Source organism: Callorhinchus milii, unplaced genomic scaffold (genome assembly GCF_018977255.1).
Source record: "Callorhinchus milii isolate IMCB2004 unplaced genomic scaffold, IMCB_Cmil_1.0 Scaffold5, whole genome shotgun sequence".
NCBI lineage: Eukaryota > Metazoa > Chordata > Chondrichthyes > Chimaeriformes > Callorhinchidae > Callorhinchus > Callorhinchus milii.
Genome location: NW_024704746.1, coordinates 49679640 through 49698491, shown reverse-complemented (window position 1 = coordinate 49698491; position 18852 = coordinate 49679640). Strand labels below are relative to the sequence as shown.

Below are 18852 nucleotides of genomic sequence, written 5' to 3'. Positions count from 1 at the left end.
TATTGGAAATGCCTCCACACACCATCCCTGACAGAAACATATCATTAACAACAGATAATTTACAACCTTTATGAAGAGCCCAAATTTATTTCATTAAATACTTCACTGGAACAGAGAAGGTTGAGAGGGGACCTGGATGAATAATAAAATAATCCTTGCATTTGATATAGCGCTTTTCACATCTTCTAGACGTCCCAAAGCGCTTCACAGAATATACTCTAAAGTGAATTGACTGTATATTTGTGGGCGAACGTGGCAGCCAATTTCGCACAGCAATGTCCCACAATTGTGGATTGAAAATGACCAATTTATATTATTGGTTTTTTTTGGAGGGACTATTATTAGGCGTGTGGAGTAAGGAAACTTGCCCAAGGTTTCGCCCTGCCTGGAATTGAACCCAGGTCTCTCACTTGCAAAGCGAGTGCTCTAACCACTGAGCTACAGGACTGCACATGGATAAAGATGTACAAAAATATGAGGTAGTTTTGACAGGATAAATAGGGAGAAGCTACCTTCACTGGTGTGGGAAGTCAATGACTGGAGAACATAGATACAAGATAGTCACAAGATGAGTCAAAGAAGAGATAGGAGAATTTTTCACAGAAAGAGCTTTTGGGATGTGAAATACCCTGTCTAGTAAAGTGGTAGAGGCAGAGTCTGTTGTGTGCTTCAAGTGGAAATTGACATTTGTATGAAAGATAGAGGGTTGAGGGGGTGTGGAGATAGGGCTACAACATATCTTCAACCTCAAGAATTGCAGATTGTGCAGCATTAAAACTGGCTTTAGAGCAACTAGCCTGTACCGCTTATACTCCAAATGAGCTCCACCCCTCCTAATACCCTCTGCTAACTTCCCCCCCACCCCACCGCAATCCTCCATTCCCTTTTCCCTTGTGCATGCGAAGGAAGAGAGATTAGATGAAATCCACATGAACAGATGTGAGGGACTCTCTGCCAGAAACAGCCGTTCATCCTGGAAAAACAGCAGCGGAGCTGTCAGGAGTGGGATTAAAGACTGGGGAGAAAAGCTGTTGCCAATTTGATCAAGTACTCCCTGGTGTACAGCATCATCCACAGGAAGCAAGTGGCCAGAACTGACTACCTGAACAGGAATGGTTGACTGCCGATCTTTCCTCGCTAGTGCTTGGGAATTCTGGAATACCTTGTGAAGAGCTTCTGGGTCTCCCTCATGCCTCACACTCAGTCCCGACATTTTTCCTGAACGGGAAAGTGGGACTCACAACATCTCACAACAGATTTGGTGCCTCATCCAAAACAACCACCATGCTCAATGCCCGGTTCTCACAGTATGCACTACCTGAATGGGTGGTATGGCCTTTTCTGATCCTGTGCTTACTTTTGTATTCTTGCAGTACAGATGGTTGACAGCCTGGCTCCCAACTCATCCCAGCACTGCAGTGTCAGCCTTCACAACGAGCTCAAAGTCGCAAAGTGGGGCTTGAACCTTTATTTTTCGCGGTGAGGGAGGATTCCCCCTCTCACCTCTCGGGTTGTATTATCCTCATTCTGCTATAATTGTGGAGTCCTGTAATTCAGTAGTTAGAGCACACGCCTTGCAAGCGAGACACCTGAGTTCAATTCCAGACAGGGCGAAACCTTGGGCAAGTTTCCTTATTCCTCACACCTAATAATAATCCCTCCAAAAAACAAAAAAACAATAAAAAATTGGTCATTTTCAATCCACGACTGTTCAATCCCACTGTTTGTGGGACACTGCTGTGCACAATTGGCTGCCGCATTTCGCCCACAAATATACAGTCAATTCACTTTACAGCATATTCTGTGAAGCGCTTTGAGACATCTAGAAGACGTGAAAAGCACTATATCAAATGAAAGGATTATTATTATTATATTCAAGTTGCCCCGACGTTATCTTAAGGCAAGGAATTTACGCCTTACAACATTCCCATAATCTGGGCCTGCAACTGCCAGAAGGCCGAGCAGGCGCATGATACACTTTAATATTCCTTGCATTTGATACAGCTCCTTTCATTCCATCAGGATATGCCAAAATGCTTCACAGTATATATTATAAAGTGAAGTGACAGCCACGGAATCTTTAACATACTCCTGAACAGGTACGGAAAGAGCCTCAGTTTAACATCTCATCCTAAGAATGGTGCTTCCAACAATGCAGCACGTCCCCAGGACTGGATTTAGACTACATGAGTTCCACGTCCCAACATGGGGCTTGAACCCACACCCCTTTGACTCAGATCGTTCAACCAACTGAGGAAGCTTTTTGGTCACCTTCCCCCCCCCCCCCCACCAACTCTCACCACCCCCACCTCACGCTCTCAGATGATTGTGTAAGGTATTTGAGATGTCCGACATGAGAGGCACTGCAGAAATGTAAAATTGGTGAAGATTCCCCTCTCGGTCGAGCAGCCTCCTTTAAAAACGTAGCTGCACATTCATGCAGTACTTAATTTGCTGCAGAAGGAAATCACCTTTGCCATCCAATCCCAATGTCAACCTAGAGATGACTGGTTTAAATTTGCATAAAGGTGAGGCCTGGAACAAGAGAAAGAGCTACAGAACATAGAAGCAGCTGCTGGGCACACATAGCCGAGCCTGGCTGCTAGAACGTTTCCCCAGAATGTACATCAGCACTTCAAGCAGAATGCAGGACTCCAGTCCTGAGGTATTGTTAAACGGCAAGAGTGCAGTCAGGCCAAGTCGGTTACCCAGCTTCTCTCTGTCTTTTCCATCACTCCAGTTGCTGTTCATTGTCAGTGGGTTGAGCATTCCACAGTATCCAGCAAAATCCAAATATCCGTATTCCACATTACTCTGAATTATAGGATTCCATATTCTTCTCAACCTGGTATTCCACATCCCTTGCCTTTACAGCTGACCATGCATAGCTTGGATGCTTTGGGGCATTTAAACTGCAAATTCTGTCCAGCACACTGTTGCCCTTTCAAAATAAAAAAAACACTATCTTCCCTTTAAATAACTTCTATTTAAATAAATAGCTTGTAGGTTCTTTGTAAAGGCATTCTTATTTACATATCCACGAGGAACATGAATAATACTGATACTTGCATTTGATATGGAGCCTTATCACGTCATTGAGACATCCCAAAGCACTTCACAGAATATTATTGTAAAGTGTGACTCCAGTTGTTCCTGAGCTTGCACTGTCCTGAGAGGTGGGGTGGGGGGGGTCACAAGTGAAGTGTTTTTGTCGGCGGCAGCTCGGAAAATATCTGTAATATTTATTTGAAATGCTGCCACTTGCCAACTTCCCTGTGGGAAGTGACATGAGTTTCAAACGCCCAATGGCACTCATCTCCGGCACTGATGTCCCCCTGGGTGTGTCTTCAGTTCAGGTGTGTGTCACATTAAGCAAAGAAATTCTATTCAATACTTGACACAGAAAACTCACTCTCCTCTCCAGCAGACTACAATGAAGGCTTGGTTGGTTAAGTGTGGAATTAACACATTGTGGCTCTAGTCCGGTTCCTGAGCCAGGCGAGTCGGTGGTGCTACAGTGCCCTGCTGATACCAGACCAGCCAGTCTGGCTCATCAGAAGAACTGGGAGGGACAGACTGAGAGCAGGAATTCTTCCCACTCAACTGTAACCCTTCAAGCCAAACTCTAATGTGCATCTTGGTCCCATGTGTCTGGAATGTGTATTCCATTCAAGACATGGAAATTTCCAGAAGCCTGGGTGCCACTCACCGTCCAGCCACACTGGGAACCAGTTATCTTTCCTCCCCCACATCTGGCCCCTGACCAGCACTGCTTTCTTCCACCTCTGCCACATTGGCTGACACTACCTCATCCCGAAAGCAACCGAAACTCTCGTTCACGCCTTTGTCACCTCGGCTGGGCTACTCTTGACGCCCTACTCGCCCGTCTTCCCCTCCTCCACTATTCACAAAATTCAGCTCATTCAAAAACTGCGCCGCCTGCATTCTCACTCGCACCAAACTGCATACCCCGATTGCTCCAGTCTTTGTCAAACTCCATAGGTTTCCTGTCACAGAGTGGATCAACCAAGATCTTCACTCTAGTCTTTAAATCCCTCCATACCTTGGCATCCCCCTATCCACCATCGGCAGCCGTGCCTTCAGCCACTTCACTTAGCCTCGCTCGCCCCCCCCGCCCCTTCATGGCGCGCCTGAAAATCTTTCTCTTCGACCGTGCCTATGGTCACCTCCCCCTTCTCCCAGCTTGGCCTCAGGCCGAGATTGTTAAGCACTCTGAGACTCTGCATGCCATAGAGGGCGCTATATCAATGCAAGTTGTTGTTGTGGTGGTGGTTGACCAACTTATTTGGAAGATTGTCGGCCAGGACACCAGGAGAAACTGCCTTCACTTTTCGAATAGTGCCATAGGATCTTTAAGGACAAGCTGACAGAATCTCGGGTTGAAGTCGCATCTGAAGGAATGGCTTGTCAGCATAGACTGTACGGTTTCCAAGTCCTGATTTGGGGCTTGAAGCTTCTGACTCAGCAGTAAGAGTGATACCAACTAAGCCAGGCTGACACACAATGGGCCCAGTGTGGAGTCAACATCCACGCTTGTGCCTGCAGAAGTTTGGAAAGAATATGGGACGTACCTGTAGTATCTGGACTGCAAGTACGTGGAGCACACAGCTTTGGACACATGGCTGGCTGAGCCGAAGTCGATGACCTTGACTCGGTAGGGCTGTCGGATGGGCTCTACCAGCATGATGTTCTCTGGCTTCAGGTCAGCGTGGATCAAGCCCAAGCTCTTGAGCTTCATCAGGGCGGTGGTGACCTGTTGCAGGATTGGCCGAATATACCTGAGAGGCAGGGGGCTGAACTTGTTGTGTTTCAGAAAATCGTACAAGTTCTGCTCAAGCATCTCGAAGACCAGGCAGGTGTGATTCTTGTGCTGGAAGCACTCGTAGGCTCGGACAAAGTTGTAGTCGTCCGCGCTCTCAGTGCTGAGCCGGGCTAGGATGCTGACCTCGATTTGGCCCTGCCGCGCGTACGAAGGGTGGTTTTTCAAGATCTTGATGGCCACAATCTCGTTGGTTCCCCTTTTCCAGCACTTCACCACTTGGCCAAAGGTCCCGCGGCCCAGGAACTCCAAGACCTCATAGGTGTTAGTCATTGAACAAAGCACCTCGTGCTGCACGAGCTGATAGTCCCCTTCACTGTTGGAGCCGCTGTTCTTGGACGTGGCGGTGGAAGTGGCTGCCGTGGCAACAGTAGTCCCGCTGGCGTTGTTCTGAAGCATTGGAGGATATTCCTCGATTATCTGCACACTGCCACTGCTCTCGACCTCCTCGCTCTTACGCTTCAGACTGCATCTCTGGTAGGTGTCCAGGAGGGTGATAGTGCTGCGGAGCGTCAGGTTGTGGGGGCCGTAGGGCCCGTGCGCGGACACCGATGTGTCTGCTCCCCCCGCACTGCCCCCGACCCTTGTGAGGGGGTGTCCGTCGCTCGCTGGGAGGACAGCTGCCCGCTCATAGAGCGGAGCGAGATTGGCGACGTGTAGGGAGGCACTGACTGTGGACTGGGCGAGGGCTGCGCTCTTGTTCTGGCTGTAGACTTTGCTGCGCGGTGCAGAACCGGTCATATCCCAGTCAGAACGCGGCTCGACTTTCAGCTTCTTCACGCTGCAGAAGGCACTTGACTGAACAGTGTGAGAGGAGAAGACTTGCACTCTCGAGGCCATACCTGCGGGAAGCAAGGATCAGAGAATGAGTGAAATTTATAGCCCATTGAAGCCCTGCCTTCACCTGTCTGAAAGACCCTTCGTTTTGGCCTCCTTCACCTTAACCTTTCCTTTTTCCAATATTTGTTTTATAACAAGTGCCAGCCTAGCTCAGCTGGCAGCACTCGCACCTTTGAGTCAGAAGTTTATGGCTTCAAGCCCGATGTCACAACCTATGATGCCAGTCAAGTGCTATTCAGGTGGACAATAAAGAACCTGTGACACTATTGGAAAGGAGAAGGGAGTTTCTCCCTGAGTCCTAGCCGACACTCCTCTAGATAAAACTGGTCATTGACTTCATGCCTTTTTGTGGGGCATCACTGGGCACAAATTGGCTGCCTACACAATACAGTCACTACACTTTACAGTAAATCCTGTAAAACGCTTTGAGACATCCTGCTGTCAAAGGTGCTATATTATGCACGATTGTCATCATATATCCCTCTTTATTTTGAACACCCCGTACAGATGCAATGCATCACACCAGCAACAATTACATTTGCCTGCAGGTGCATATTTTTGGCTTATCTTCTGCACTGCACCTACAGGCTTCAGTAATAATTTGCAATTCTCCTTACACCACTGCCTTAAACTGCACCATTAGGGCTTTGGCTTGCAGGTTAACAAGAGCTGAGTGGAAAGAGTCATAAGACAAATAACAAAATGCATTCCAGGACACATCTGGAATTACAGCAATGCAACAGAAGGTTCCAAATCCCAGGTGGCTTTAGCACCTAAAAACAGCATAATATACCTCAGATCAGTCATGTTGCCCGTCCTTGAGATTAAACTAACCAGAAGCTCCACGCCTTCAATCACACCTACAACTGCTGCACTTCGCAAAAGGCAGCCTTGATTTTGCGTGACATCCATAACTGATCCATTGCCAAACTCTGCCTTCTTCCATTGTCCGCTTCTGACCTCTCCTCACCACCTGTTGCTAAAATCCGTATGCATGCATTTGGCAGGTGTTAGCCTGGCCCAGTCGGAAGCACTCTCATCTCTGAGTCAGAAGGTTGTGGGCTAAAGCCCCATATTGTGGACTCTTAGTCTAGGCTATCACTCCAGTGCAATGGTGGGGGAAGCGATGCATTGTCAGAATGATTTTTTTTCAGATGATGCAGTAAACCAAGATACCATTTGTGCTTGTTTAGGTGGCTGTTAAAGATCCCGTGGCATAATTCGAAAAGAGAAGGAAGTTTTTTCCAGTGTTTAGGTCGACAATCTTTCAAGATAAAATTGGTCATTTCACTTTATGGCTTCTGACTTTTTCTTCAAATACAGTCACTGCAATCCCAACTGACAGCAGTTTCCTGTGAAGTGCTTTTAAGACTTTTTGACATTATAGATTTATCAAATTCAAGGATTATTATTACTACAATTCCCTGAAAATTTAAATGCTTAAAAATGTTATCTTATTATGAATACAAAGCCAGGTGCGGGCTGCTGAACGCACCTGTGTCAAATCTGGCCTAACGGTCCACCGACAAATCTGGCTGGACCTCCTCAAAATTTACCGCTCCACTCTAGCCTCGGCCAAGTCGTCCTTCTACTCCAGGATAATCCTGGAGGCGAAGAACAACCCCAGGCTACTGTTTTCCACCACAACCCGACTCCTCCGTCCCCCCCGCCACCCCGCGCAGGTCATCTCCTCCAACCTTCACTGCGAGGAGATGCTGGATTTCCTTGAATCAAAGATCAAGGGAATTCGCTCCGCGGTCACTTCCCCTCCAACATCCACCAACCCCCCACCCCCTCACTCCGACTGCAACCCATCCTCCCCTACTCACTTTTGTACCCGTTTCCCCACCCTCGGTCACGAAACTCATCCTATCCCTAAAACCAACCACCCGCTCATAAACATCATAAACCTGTCCCTCTCCTCTGGCTCTGTCCCCATTCCATTAAAAACTGCCATCATCACGCCCACCCTGAAAAAACCCTCCCTTGATGCGTCGCAGCTATCAAGCTACCGGCCCATCTCCAACCTCCCCTTTCTCTCCAAGGTCTTGGAAAGAGTTGTCGCCTCCCAACTGCGCTCTTTCCTTTCCACCCATTCTCTTTTCGAACCCCTTCAGTCAGGTTTCCGTGCTGCCCATAGCACAGAAACTGCCCTGGTCAAGGTCACCAATGATATCCTGACCATCTGTGACCAGGGCTCCCTCTGCCTCCTCGTCCTCCTCGACCTATCGGCAGCATTCGATACGGTCGACCACGCTATCCTACTCCACCGCTTGTCCTCCCACCTCAACCTTCAAGGCACTGTCCTTGAGTGGTTTAGGTCGTACCTTTCTCACCGTCTTCACTTTGTCTCGACGAATGGCTTCTCCTCCACCCCCCGTACTGTCTCATGTGGTGTCCCTCAGGGCTCTGTCCTCGGTCCCCTCCTCTTCACCCTCTATATGCTCCCCCTTGGTGACATCATCCGCAGACATGGAGTTAACTTCCACATGTATGCGGATGACACCCAACTCTACCTTTCCTCCTCTACTCTCAACTCCACGACCACCGATGTCCTGACAGCCTGCCTGTCCGACATCGAGTCCTGGACGAGAGACAACTTTCTTCAGCTCAACGTGCGAAAAACCGAGGCCCTCCTGATTGGCTCACGTCAGCGCCTCCGCACCTCAGGCGCCGACACCATCAGCATCCAAGGCTGCACTCTCCACCTCTCAAAGCCAGTCAGGAACCTCGGCGTTTTGTTCGACCCTGAGCTGTCCTTTCTCCCTCACATCCGCACCACAACTGGCACCGCCTTCCATCACCTCCGGAACATCGCCAGACTACGGCATTACCTCACCCCTCACGCTGCTGAAACCCTGGTTCACGCCTTTGTCACCTCAAGGCTGGACTATGGGAACTCTCTCCTCGCCGGCCTTCCCGCCACCTCCCTCCACAAGCTGCAGGTCATTCAGAACTCTGCAGCTCGTGTACTGTCCCGCACCAGGCTTCGGGACCACATCACTCCCACCCTCGCTCGCCTCCACTGGCTCCCCATCCCCCAGAGGATTGATTTCAAGATCCTCATCCTCACCTACAAGGCCATTCACGGCCTTGCTCCCTCCTACCTCTCCAACCTACTATCCCCCTACCTACCTGCCCGTACCCTCCGTTCCTCCGGCTCCGGTCTGCTCCACGTCCCCCGCCCCAATCGCCCTACCATTGGTGGTCGGGCCTTCAGCCTCTCAGCCCCGAGGCTCTGGAACTCCATCCCCCAGTGCCTTCGCCTTGCTTCCTCCCTTTCCTCCTTCAAGGCCGGTCTCAAAACCTTTCTCTTTGACCAAGCCTTCAGCTCCCCTCTCGACTCTCTTCCCCCTTCTCGCTCCCTCCCATCCCTCCCCTCACCCTGACCATTTCCCCCCTCCTCGCTCCCTCCCCTCACCCTGACCATTTCCCCCCTGCTCGGGTCATGAGCCAACTGTGCAGCGCCTTGGGACGTCCTCCTGACGTGAAAGGCGCTTTATAAATGGAATCTTGTTGTTGTTGTTGTACAATATGTATTAGTAAGGTTAAATAAGGTTTAATTTCCAATGTAGGAATTCTGAAAACATTCTCTTCTGTCGGAGTCAATCGTTGGAGTCCTGTAGTATATTGGTTAGAACACTCAGGATCTGGGTTTAATTCCTTGGATTTGAAATCTTGGGGTATGTTTCCTTACTCCACACACTTCTGTTTACCAAGCAGCTTGTAGGAATCTGGTTGATTGATATGGTCACTCAATCCATGACTATTCGTGGGACACTGCTATACGCAATTGGCTGTGCATTTCATCCACAAGATACACAGTCAATTCACTTTACAGTATATTCTTTGAAGAACTGAAGACGAAGTGATAAGAAGCTATATCAAATGCAAGGATTATTATTATCAGCAAGAGGGCTTTGATGGTCTTGTTGACTTCAAAGGACTGCCACACTGTTCCAATGGCAGCAAGTGACATTTCAAAGTGGCACCCTTTCTGACTTTGTAAGTAACATTTGTAGCAGAACACAAAGTCAGTGTGTACCAAAAGGTTGATATTGCTTTTTGCATTTTGCTGAACACCAATTTAGGAAATACTGGGTCAATTTTGCCACATTAATAATGCGATGCTTGTGATAGTTATGAAACAGCGGCATTTTATGGAGTAAAGGTTGGAGGGAAGGGCATAAAAGCCCCCACCCCTTGCACACTCACTCTCAGTTGCACAGATCCTGTGGCACTTTCCAAAAAGAGAATTTTCCAAAAATTTCTCCTGGTGTCGCAGTCAACAATCCCTCAGATAAAATCAGTCATTCAATTTATGGCTGTTTGAGGGACATTTCTATGTGCAAATTAGCTGCTATGTTCACCTGCAAAATACGTAGTCACTACACTAGTGATTTCCAATGAAGTGCTTTGACATTCCGACATGTAGACTACATCAGATACTGTAGATTAACATAATCAATATCAGTGCCGCCGCCTTGGTGACTGCAAATAATTACTAAATATAATGGATTGATATTCAGCCTGTTTCTTTGTGTCGTTTAACCAGTTAAAAGGACTGTTTGTTCTGGAATAAGATAAGTGCTCGCATTGTAACACGGTCAACTATTACACATTGTATTCTCGGCTCAGCAGAGAGATTGGATGTCGCATTCACCATGGTTCTTGACACGAGGATTTACTAAATTTCATTCCCTGTCGGGCACTGCACCCAGCAGCTTACTCTTTTCTGTGGACTTTAACACCGTCCTTTGCATTCCACAATTAGAGGTCCTATAGTGTGTTAACCCATGGATAGGCAGATGATTTCAGGATTAGAGGATAGGATTCCTTTGAAACTTCATTTTGTAGCAATCGGTACCGATAATAAAAATTCAATTCCACCCCCACCTCCCCAATCAAATAATAATCTGTTTCATAAAGATTTTATCACATTGTCGGGGTGTCTCAAAGCGCTTCATAGGATTTTCCTGTAAAGTGTAGTGACTGTGTACTTTGTGGGAGAATGTGGCAGCCTATTTGCGCACAGCAATGTTCTACAAACAGCCATGAAGTGAATGATTGATTTGAACTGATGGTTTGTTGGCAACAAGAACAGAAGAAAATCCCTTCTCATTTCGAATCAGGCTATGGGATCTTTAATTTCCACCAGAACAGGCAGATAGAACTCAGTTTGATGTCTGATCTGGAGGATGGTACCTCTGAAAATGCAGCACACTCTCAGCAATGGAGCGTCAGCCAAGATAGACTAGATTCTCAAAGTCCCAGTAAGACATGAGGCTTGAACCTACAATCTTCTGACTCAGAGGTGAGAGACTGCTCAACTGAGCAAGGAAGCAAGCATGTTTTTTCTGAACAAGTGAGAAGCTGAACAACGATCCCAGGTTAAAAAACAAATATGCTCGTAAAATACAAGGGATTAAGCTGCATCTATGGTGATGTGACTGTTCTAATCTTCAAAGTGCAAGAGCATTAATCAACAATATATTTTCTTGACTGCTGGAAAGGAGACTGATATCACTCTTTGGGGACATACCAGATGCAAAAATCCATACATGAGCTGCCAATGTACAATTTGGCTGGATAACTTCACAATTTGTGTTTTCAAAAGGAGATTTCCTTGAATTTTAATTTATAATAATAATCCTTGCATTTAATATCATTCCTTATTACATCGAAGAGGCATCTCCACTGTTTCACTGGATTTTACTATAAAGTGCAGTGACTGGGTATTTTGTAGGTGAAAGCAGCAGACAATTTGCGCACCACAATGACCCACAAAGTCATTGAATGATCATTTTTTAGGTGGGGGACTTTTGGCCAGGACACTTGGAGAAACTCCCTTCTCTTTTTAGTGCTGTGGAATGATTAACACAACCTGAACAGGCACACACAGGACCTTGATTTACATCACATTGAAGGACTGGCAAACATTTTAGACAGTACAACTGGAAAGCAAGGTCCCCAAAGCAGCTAAAGTAGGTGAATTCAAATCCATCTACACAGAATTACAACAAGGAATTTGGCTCAACTGGTTACTTTTTAGTCAGCCAAGTCTGATACGTACAGAAAGGAAATCCATCATCTTTCTTTCTTTCAGTATCCTGACTGCGACAGATAATTATGCCACCTACACAGATAATCCTACCTTTCTTTGTGTCTGGAAAGGAACGTGCACACTATCATGCAGGGATGTACCCTGTTTACTTAATTCTGGAAAGTGTTAGCTACAGGTCAGCAGAAGTCAAGGTTTTGGGACTCGAGTGTGTGTTGAGGTAATTGCTTGAGTTTAACCAGTTTAACCTATACAGCTTGCTATTGAGAGCACTGTCTGACAAGGTTTCTGCTGCTTGTCCCAGTAGGACCACCCTATCCATCAAGGCTTTGGCTTGCAGGGTTATCAGGACCTTAGTAATAATAACAATAATAATAATCCTTGCATTTGATATAGCGCTTTTCACGTCGGGAGGACGTCCCAAAGTGCTTCACAGAACACACTTTAAAGTGAATTGACTGTATATTTGTGGGCGAACGCGGCAGCCAATTACGCACAGCAATGTCCCACAAAACAGTCGTAGATTGAAAATTACCAATTTTATTATTGTTTTGGGTTTTTTTTTTGGAGGGATTATTAATAGGCGTGTGGAGTAAGGAAACTTGCCCAAGGTTTCACCCTGCCTGGAATTGAACTCAGATCTCTCGCTTGCAAAGCGAGTGCTCTAACGACTGAGCTGGAATCGCTCTTCCAAGTGACTGGCCTGCCCCTCCGAGTCCTGCCGAAGAGCCAGGCTGGCTAGTCTGTCATCAGCAATGCCCTGCCTCAGAAAACGTGTAAGAGAGATGACTGAATTCTGGCAATCCATTGCCAAGCTTGTTGTCTTGGGAGCCAGCTCTGCCCTTAAGGAGATACTCCTTCCCCTTCCAGGAGGATACTCATCCAATTCTCTCTATCCAGTAACCCTCCAATACCCTTCCTCCACATGTGCTTATCAACTTCCCTTTTAAATGCCTCAATCGACTTTTTGACTCTGATCTGAAAGCTACACGGGTAATTCATTCCAGCTTCTGATAGCCACTGGAGAGAAAGATAAAGAAACATGCTGACTGAGACTGAGGAACCTGGATTGTTAACAAGTTGATTATTTTTGTGCTAATGAGTTGAATTTTTTCAATGTGGTCCTGTTGTAGCAATTCATACAAAGATAAGACAGGGCAACACATGCTCTGTGCTAGAGAACGAGTCCACTTGCAACACCAGTGGATAGATTTGTAGGTGAGGGTGAGCAATTTGAAATTGATCCGTTGAGGAGCAGAGAGACAGTGGAGCCTGGCGAGGACTGGGATAATGCGTGTGAGGAATTTAGTGACAAGCTCTGGTCAGGATGAATTTACAGGGGAATAAAAATCATTGCAACAAAGACTTGCCCTTCTTTCAGACAGCACTGAGTCTGAGCCAAAGAATTTGGCATCTACACATCCCAAACCTTCAACTTCCTTGCCAAAACTTGAAGCACAGCCAATGGACTTACACAAGGCTGAGTGACCAGAAAACAGAAAACACCCAGTCCCATACATTGCCATGAAGTGAATGACCAATTTTATCATGGATTTGTTGGCCAGGACACGGAGGAACTCCCATTTTTCCAATCAAACCTAACTGACCATCACGCCTTCACACTGACAGCCCATCAGACCTACACACTGACAATCCATCACTCCTACAACTGACAATCCATCACACCTACACACTGACGATCACACCCATCACCCTCTTATGTCACGTTAGACTTGAATAACTTGCACAATGAACTCTGAGATGATCAATGTAACAATTGTAAGCCTTGAGACAGTATTAAAGAGCCTCGCTTGTCACCCCACCCCCACCCCCTGAACACATACATGTGCATCACAAGATTGGTCAAGGTGAAGAACGCCCTTCGACCCATCTGACTCATCCCTCCAGAACAACAACAACAACAACAACAAGATTCCATTTATAGAGCGCCTTTCACGTCAGGAGGACGTCCCAAGGCGCTGCACAGTTGGGTCATGACCCGAGCAGGGGGGAAATGGTCAGGGTGAGGGGAGGGAAGGGAGGAGAGAGGAGGGGGAAATGGTCAGGTGAGGGGAGGGAAGGGAGGGAGCGAGGAGGAGGAAGAGAGTCGAGAGGGGAGCTGAAGGCACGGTCAAAGAGAAAGGTTTTGAGACCGGCCTTGAAGGAGGAAAGGGAGGAAGCAAGGCGAAGGCACTGGGGGATGGAGTTCCAGAGCCTCGGGGCTGAGAGGCTGAAGGCCCGACCACCGATAGTAGGGCGGTTGGGGCGGGGGACGTGGAGCAGACCGGAGCCAGAGGAACGGAGGGTACGGGCAGGTAGGTAGGGGGATAGTAGGTTGGAGAGGTAGGAGGGAGCAAGGCCGTGAATGGCCTTGTAGGTGAGGATGAGGATCTTGAAATCAATCCTCTGGGGGATGGGGAGCCAGTGGAGGCGAGCGAGGGTGGGAGTGATGTGGTCCCGAAGCCTGGTGCGGGACAGTACACGAGCTGCAGAGTTCTGAATGACCTGCAGCTTGTGGAGGGAGGTGCCGGGGAAGGCCGGCGAGGAGAGAGTTCCCATAGTCCAGCCTTGAGGTGACAAAGGCGTGAACCAGGGTTTCAGCGGCGTGAGGGGTGAGGTAGTGCCGTAGTCTGGCGATATTCCGGAGGTGATGGAAGGCGGTGCCAGTTGTGGTGCGGATGTGAGGGAGAAAGGACAGCTCAGGGTCGAACAAAACGCCGAGGTTCCTGACTGGCTTTGAGAGGTGGAGAGTGCAGCCTTGGATGCTGATGGTGTCAGCGCCTGAGGTGCGGAGGCGCTGACGTGAGCCAATCAGGAGGGCCTCGGTTTTTCGCACGTTGAGCTGAAGAAAGTTGTCTCTCGTCGTCCAGGACTCGATGTCGGACAGGCAGGCTGTCAGGACATCGGTGGTCGTGGAGTTGAGAGTAGAGGAGGAAAGGTAGAGTTGGGTGTCATCCGCATACATGTGGAAGTTAACCCCATGTTTGCGGATGATGTCACCGAGGGGGAGCATATAGAGGGTGAAGAGGAGGGGACCGAGGACAGAGCCCTGAGGGACACCACATGAGACAGTACGGGGGGTGGAGGAGAAGCCATTCGTTGAGACGAAGTGAAGACGGTGGGAAAGGTAAGAGCTAAACCATTCAAGGACAGTGCCTTGAAGGTTGAGGTGGGAGGACAAGCGGTGGAGTAGGATAGCGTGGTCGACCGTATCGAATGCTGCTGATAGGTCGAGGAGGACGAGGAGACAGAGGGAGCCCTGGTCACAGATAGTCAGGATATCATTGGTGACCTTGACCAGGGCAGTTTCTGTGCTATGAGCAGCACCCTCCACCCTACGGCCTCTTTCCACTGCATCAAGCGGCTTTTTTATTGAGTCCAGTGTCCTGGCCTTAACCTCTCTCCCTGGTAACCTGTTGCACTAGTTACTTAGCTTCTGGGTAAAGAAAACTTCCTGGAGTCTGTCCCGAAATTGTACTTTACAATTCTAAACCTGTGTCTTCTTGTTCTACGGTTTCAGTGTTCAATATTTTCTTCGAAAATATTGTTCCAGGTTTATGTTTTTCAATCCCAGTTAAGATTTTATACACCTCTAAGAGGTCCATCTGAGGCATCATCTCTCAAGACTGCAGAGCCCTAGCTTGCATTACTAATCACTGCTAATCATTCTTCTAACACTGGGGTTCATCAATGTTACTCTCTCTGTACTGCCTCTAAGGGCAGGGCATCCTTCTTGTGTCACGGTGACCAGAACTGTATACATTGCTCCAAAGCACGCTATACTTTAAGGGTAATATCTGGTAATTAACATAAATTAATTTAGCAATGAATCCCAGCAAGCACGAACGCACGTATTCTCAGGCTTACACACACACTCAACACAAACACACAGAGACAAGCGTGTCTGTCTCAGAAGACCTGTTCTGAGGCCCACTCTTCCAGTGGAATGGTTTTGGCAGGTTAACAACAGACAAAGCTTTGCTCCATTCGAAGCAAGCAGCCTGCACAACAGCTTTGAAGTTGCCCCTACTCAGCACTGCGGCTCAGTGACAATGTATTAAGTCATCTATGAAAGGGGTGGCTTGGAGATTGTCTCTCACGTTACCAGTCATGCTGTAAGCAGCTCAGGCCAGTGGGGCTTACGGCCCTATGAACAAGCTGACAAATCAGACAGATCCTTGAGACTCCCGCAGATACAGCTCACGTGTCAGGGTTTTGTTAATACCAACAAAAGGGACTGGGAACTGAACAGACTTATGTGGAAATATTTCTTGCTTTTTTCTGTTTATTTGTAATTAATTCATGTTATTTTAAAAGATGAGGAAAGTTAGTGCTGGATAGAGAGGTGAGGGGAGTTAGTGTTGGATATAGTGGTTCAGGAGATGGAACAATTTAAATCAAGGCTATTTCTGTCGGTGTCCTGACTAATTGCTTTGCAAATAAAGTTGATCATTCACTTCATGGCTGTTTGTAAGAGCTTGCCTTGAGCCATTCGGCTGCCACATTTGCCAACATATTTATATTCAGAACAGTTCAGGAAAGCTATTTGAAAAATGTGAATGTTACAGGTGCTATAGCAAATGCAAGGATGGTTGTATTTTTTCCTGCATGGAAATTCCTTGTGCCTCGTGACAGGATGCACTGTCAAATTGTCAAACATTCTGATGTCCATCAGTGACCTTTGAATAAATGTGCTCAAAAAAATCGTGATAGGTGTCCCATTACACAACAGGAACTTTTTTGGTCAACCGGGTGTCCAGGCAATCCGGGTGTCCAAACCCCAGGACCACCCTAAAGAGTATCCAAACTACATTTGTTTGCGCTCTACACATGAAAACTTCCCCGTGTCTGAAATGGAATGAGAACTTTCTCCCTTCCAGGGAGCATCCTGTTTACCTAATTCCAGAGAGTATTAGATGCAGATTGGCAGGAGTCAAGGCTTGGGACCCCAGAGTGTGGGCTGAGGTAACCGTTGTGGAGTTTAACCAGTTGAAACCCCTTAGCTTGTCATTGAGGGAAATGTCTGGCAAACTTCCCACTGTTGACCATTTTGGACCGCTCTACCCAAAACAGCTTTGGCTACATGATTAACAGGGGAGAATCACTGCTCCAGTAACTGGTAATTCTGGTAATCCAGTAATTCCTGAAGTGCTGGTTGACTGATCTGTCATCAGCAGTGTTCTGGAGTACTGTTGACCTACCGGACTCAGGAACCAGACTACAGACCGTCACAGAAGTTTAATTTAATTCCGACATTCTGTTCCTGAGTATGTCAAATTATTATATAGTCGCTGCATTTGACACAGCATTTTTCATGTCTTCTAGACGTCTCAAAGCGCTTCACAGAATATGCTGTAAAATGAATTGACCGTATATTTGTGGGCGAAACGCAACAGCCAATTGCACACAGCAGTGTCCCACAAACAGTCATGGATTGAAAATGACCAATTTTATTATTGTTTTTTTTTTGAGGGATTATTATTGTGCATGTGGAGTAAGGAAACTTGCACAAGGTTTCTCCCTACCTTCTCCAGGTATCTCACTTGCAAGGCGACTGCTCTAACCACTGACTTCATGGTTTCTAAAATAATTATGAATGAAAGTGCTATTTCCCTGAGTTCCTACTTATGTAATTGGGAATTAATTCAGCTTCAAGGACTCTGCTTACCATCTTTCAAGGAGGATACAACAGAGCTGGTGACTAATGTTATTAGAAAAGAGCATCTGGTCACATTTTTAATCCTCATTTCCACCTTATCCTTTACTTCCCCAGCACTTACCTATCCTTCTGTTAAATATCTCATTTGATTCTGTGGCCTTTTGTGGTGGTGCATTCCACACTCTCACAGCCCTGTGTATTTGTTAGTTTTAACCGGCTTATCTCTAATGATGAGATTATGCCGCCTAGCTCTGGATCTCTCCAAATCTCACCATCGACAATTCTCCTCATTGCCTGAAACATCTTGATCAGAACACTCGCCAGCCTCAGTTCACTTAGCAACTAGCACGAGAACACAGGCAATTTATGTGCCGAGAGGTCAGGCACAAAGAAAAATCGTAATTTTTTTATTGGATCAGCCAGGTGTCTGACACATGCAGAAGCCAAGTTTAAGAGTACCCAAACCAGACAAAGTTCTACATATGTACACCACCTACATATGGAAATTTCCCTGTGTCTGGAATGGAATGCGCACTCCCTACCCTGCTTATCGAACTCCACAACATATTGTTCCCAGGTGGGCAAGATCCGAGGTTTGGAGACCTCAAACTATGCATTGGTGTATAACTGGAGTTTAATTAGATAAAACTGCATAATTTGCCACTAAGAGCACTGAGTGGCAAGCTTCCTGCTGTTTGTGCAGCTAGGAACACCCTCCACATTAGGGCTTTGGTTTGTATGGTTAGCAAGAGCTGAGTAGGTAGAATTCACGACTCACAACTGAGCAATTTTGCCAGTTTAAAACAATACGCTTTTAAGCCTTTGAAAGTGAGAGAACCTTCAACAACTAGCAATTGTACCACATCTTTAAAGTAGGTTAACATTTCAAAATGCTTTACAGAGATGGCTCTGGATATCGAGGAGTGGGGGTGGCTATTGGAGCGGTCAAAGCGGTCAGTTTTCAGACAAACATTAATGGGATGAGCAGAATTAATTTGAATAATAATGATATAGTGCCTTATCACTTCTTTGAGATGAATTGATTGTATACGTTGTGGGTGAGACGCAGCAGTTAATTGCGCACAGTAGTGTCCGATAAATAATCGTGGATTGAGTGACCAAATTGTTATTATTATAATATTTTTGAAGGGATTATTGCCCCTGGAAAAGTGATCTGGCAATTGACTAACAGCCAGGTTCCTACTTACTGCTAGGTGAATGGAGGCTTGTGGAGTAAGGAAACTTGCCCAACGTTTCGCCCTGCCTGGAAATCAAACCCAGGTCCTCTCTCTTGTGAGGTGAGTGCTCTAACCACTGACCTACAGGACTCCACAAATTTGGGGGGATGATTTGGAATGAGGAAAGGATAACCTGAAACAGGTTAATCACACGAAAAAACAGTTAAGCAATAATATAACCTTTGGAATTACAAAGATTACACTGAATGTCAGC

The 18852-nt window shown here is 46.9% G+C and overlaps 1 protein-coding gene across 1 annotated transcript in view; it reads right to left on the bottom strand.

Moving 5' to 3' along the window:
* hipk2 (homeodomain interacting protein kinase 2) overlaps positions 1–18852 on the bottom strand; it is a 62541-nt gene that overhangs the window by 31410 nt on the left and 12279 nt on the right. The window contains exon 2 of the mRNA XM_042334824.1: positions 4593–5682. Coding sequence (XP_042190758.1) covers positions 4593–5680 — 1088 coding nt within the window. The 5' untranslated portion in view covers positions 5681–5682. The remainder of the gene's footprint in view (positions 1–4592; positions 5683–18852) is intronic.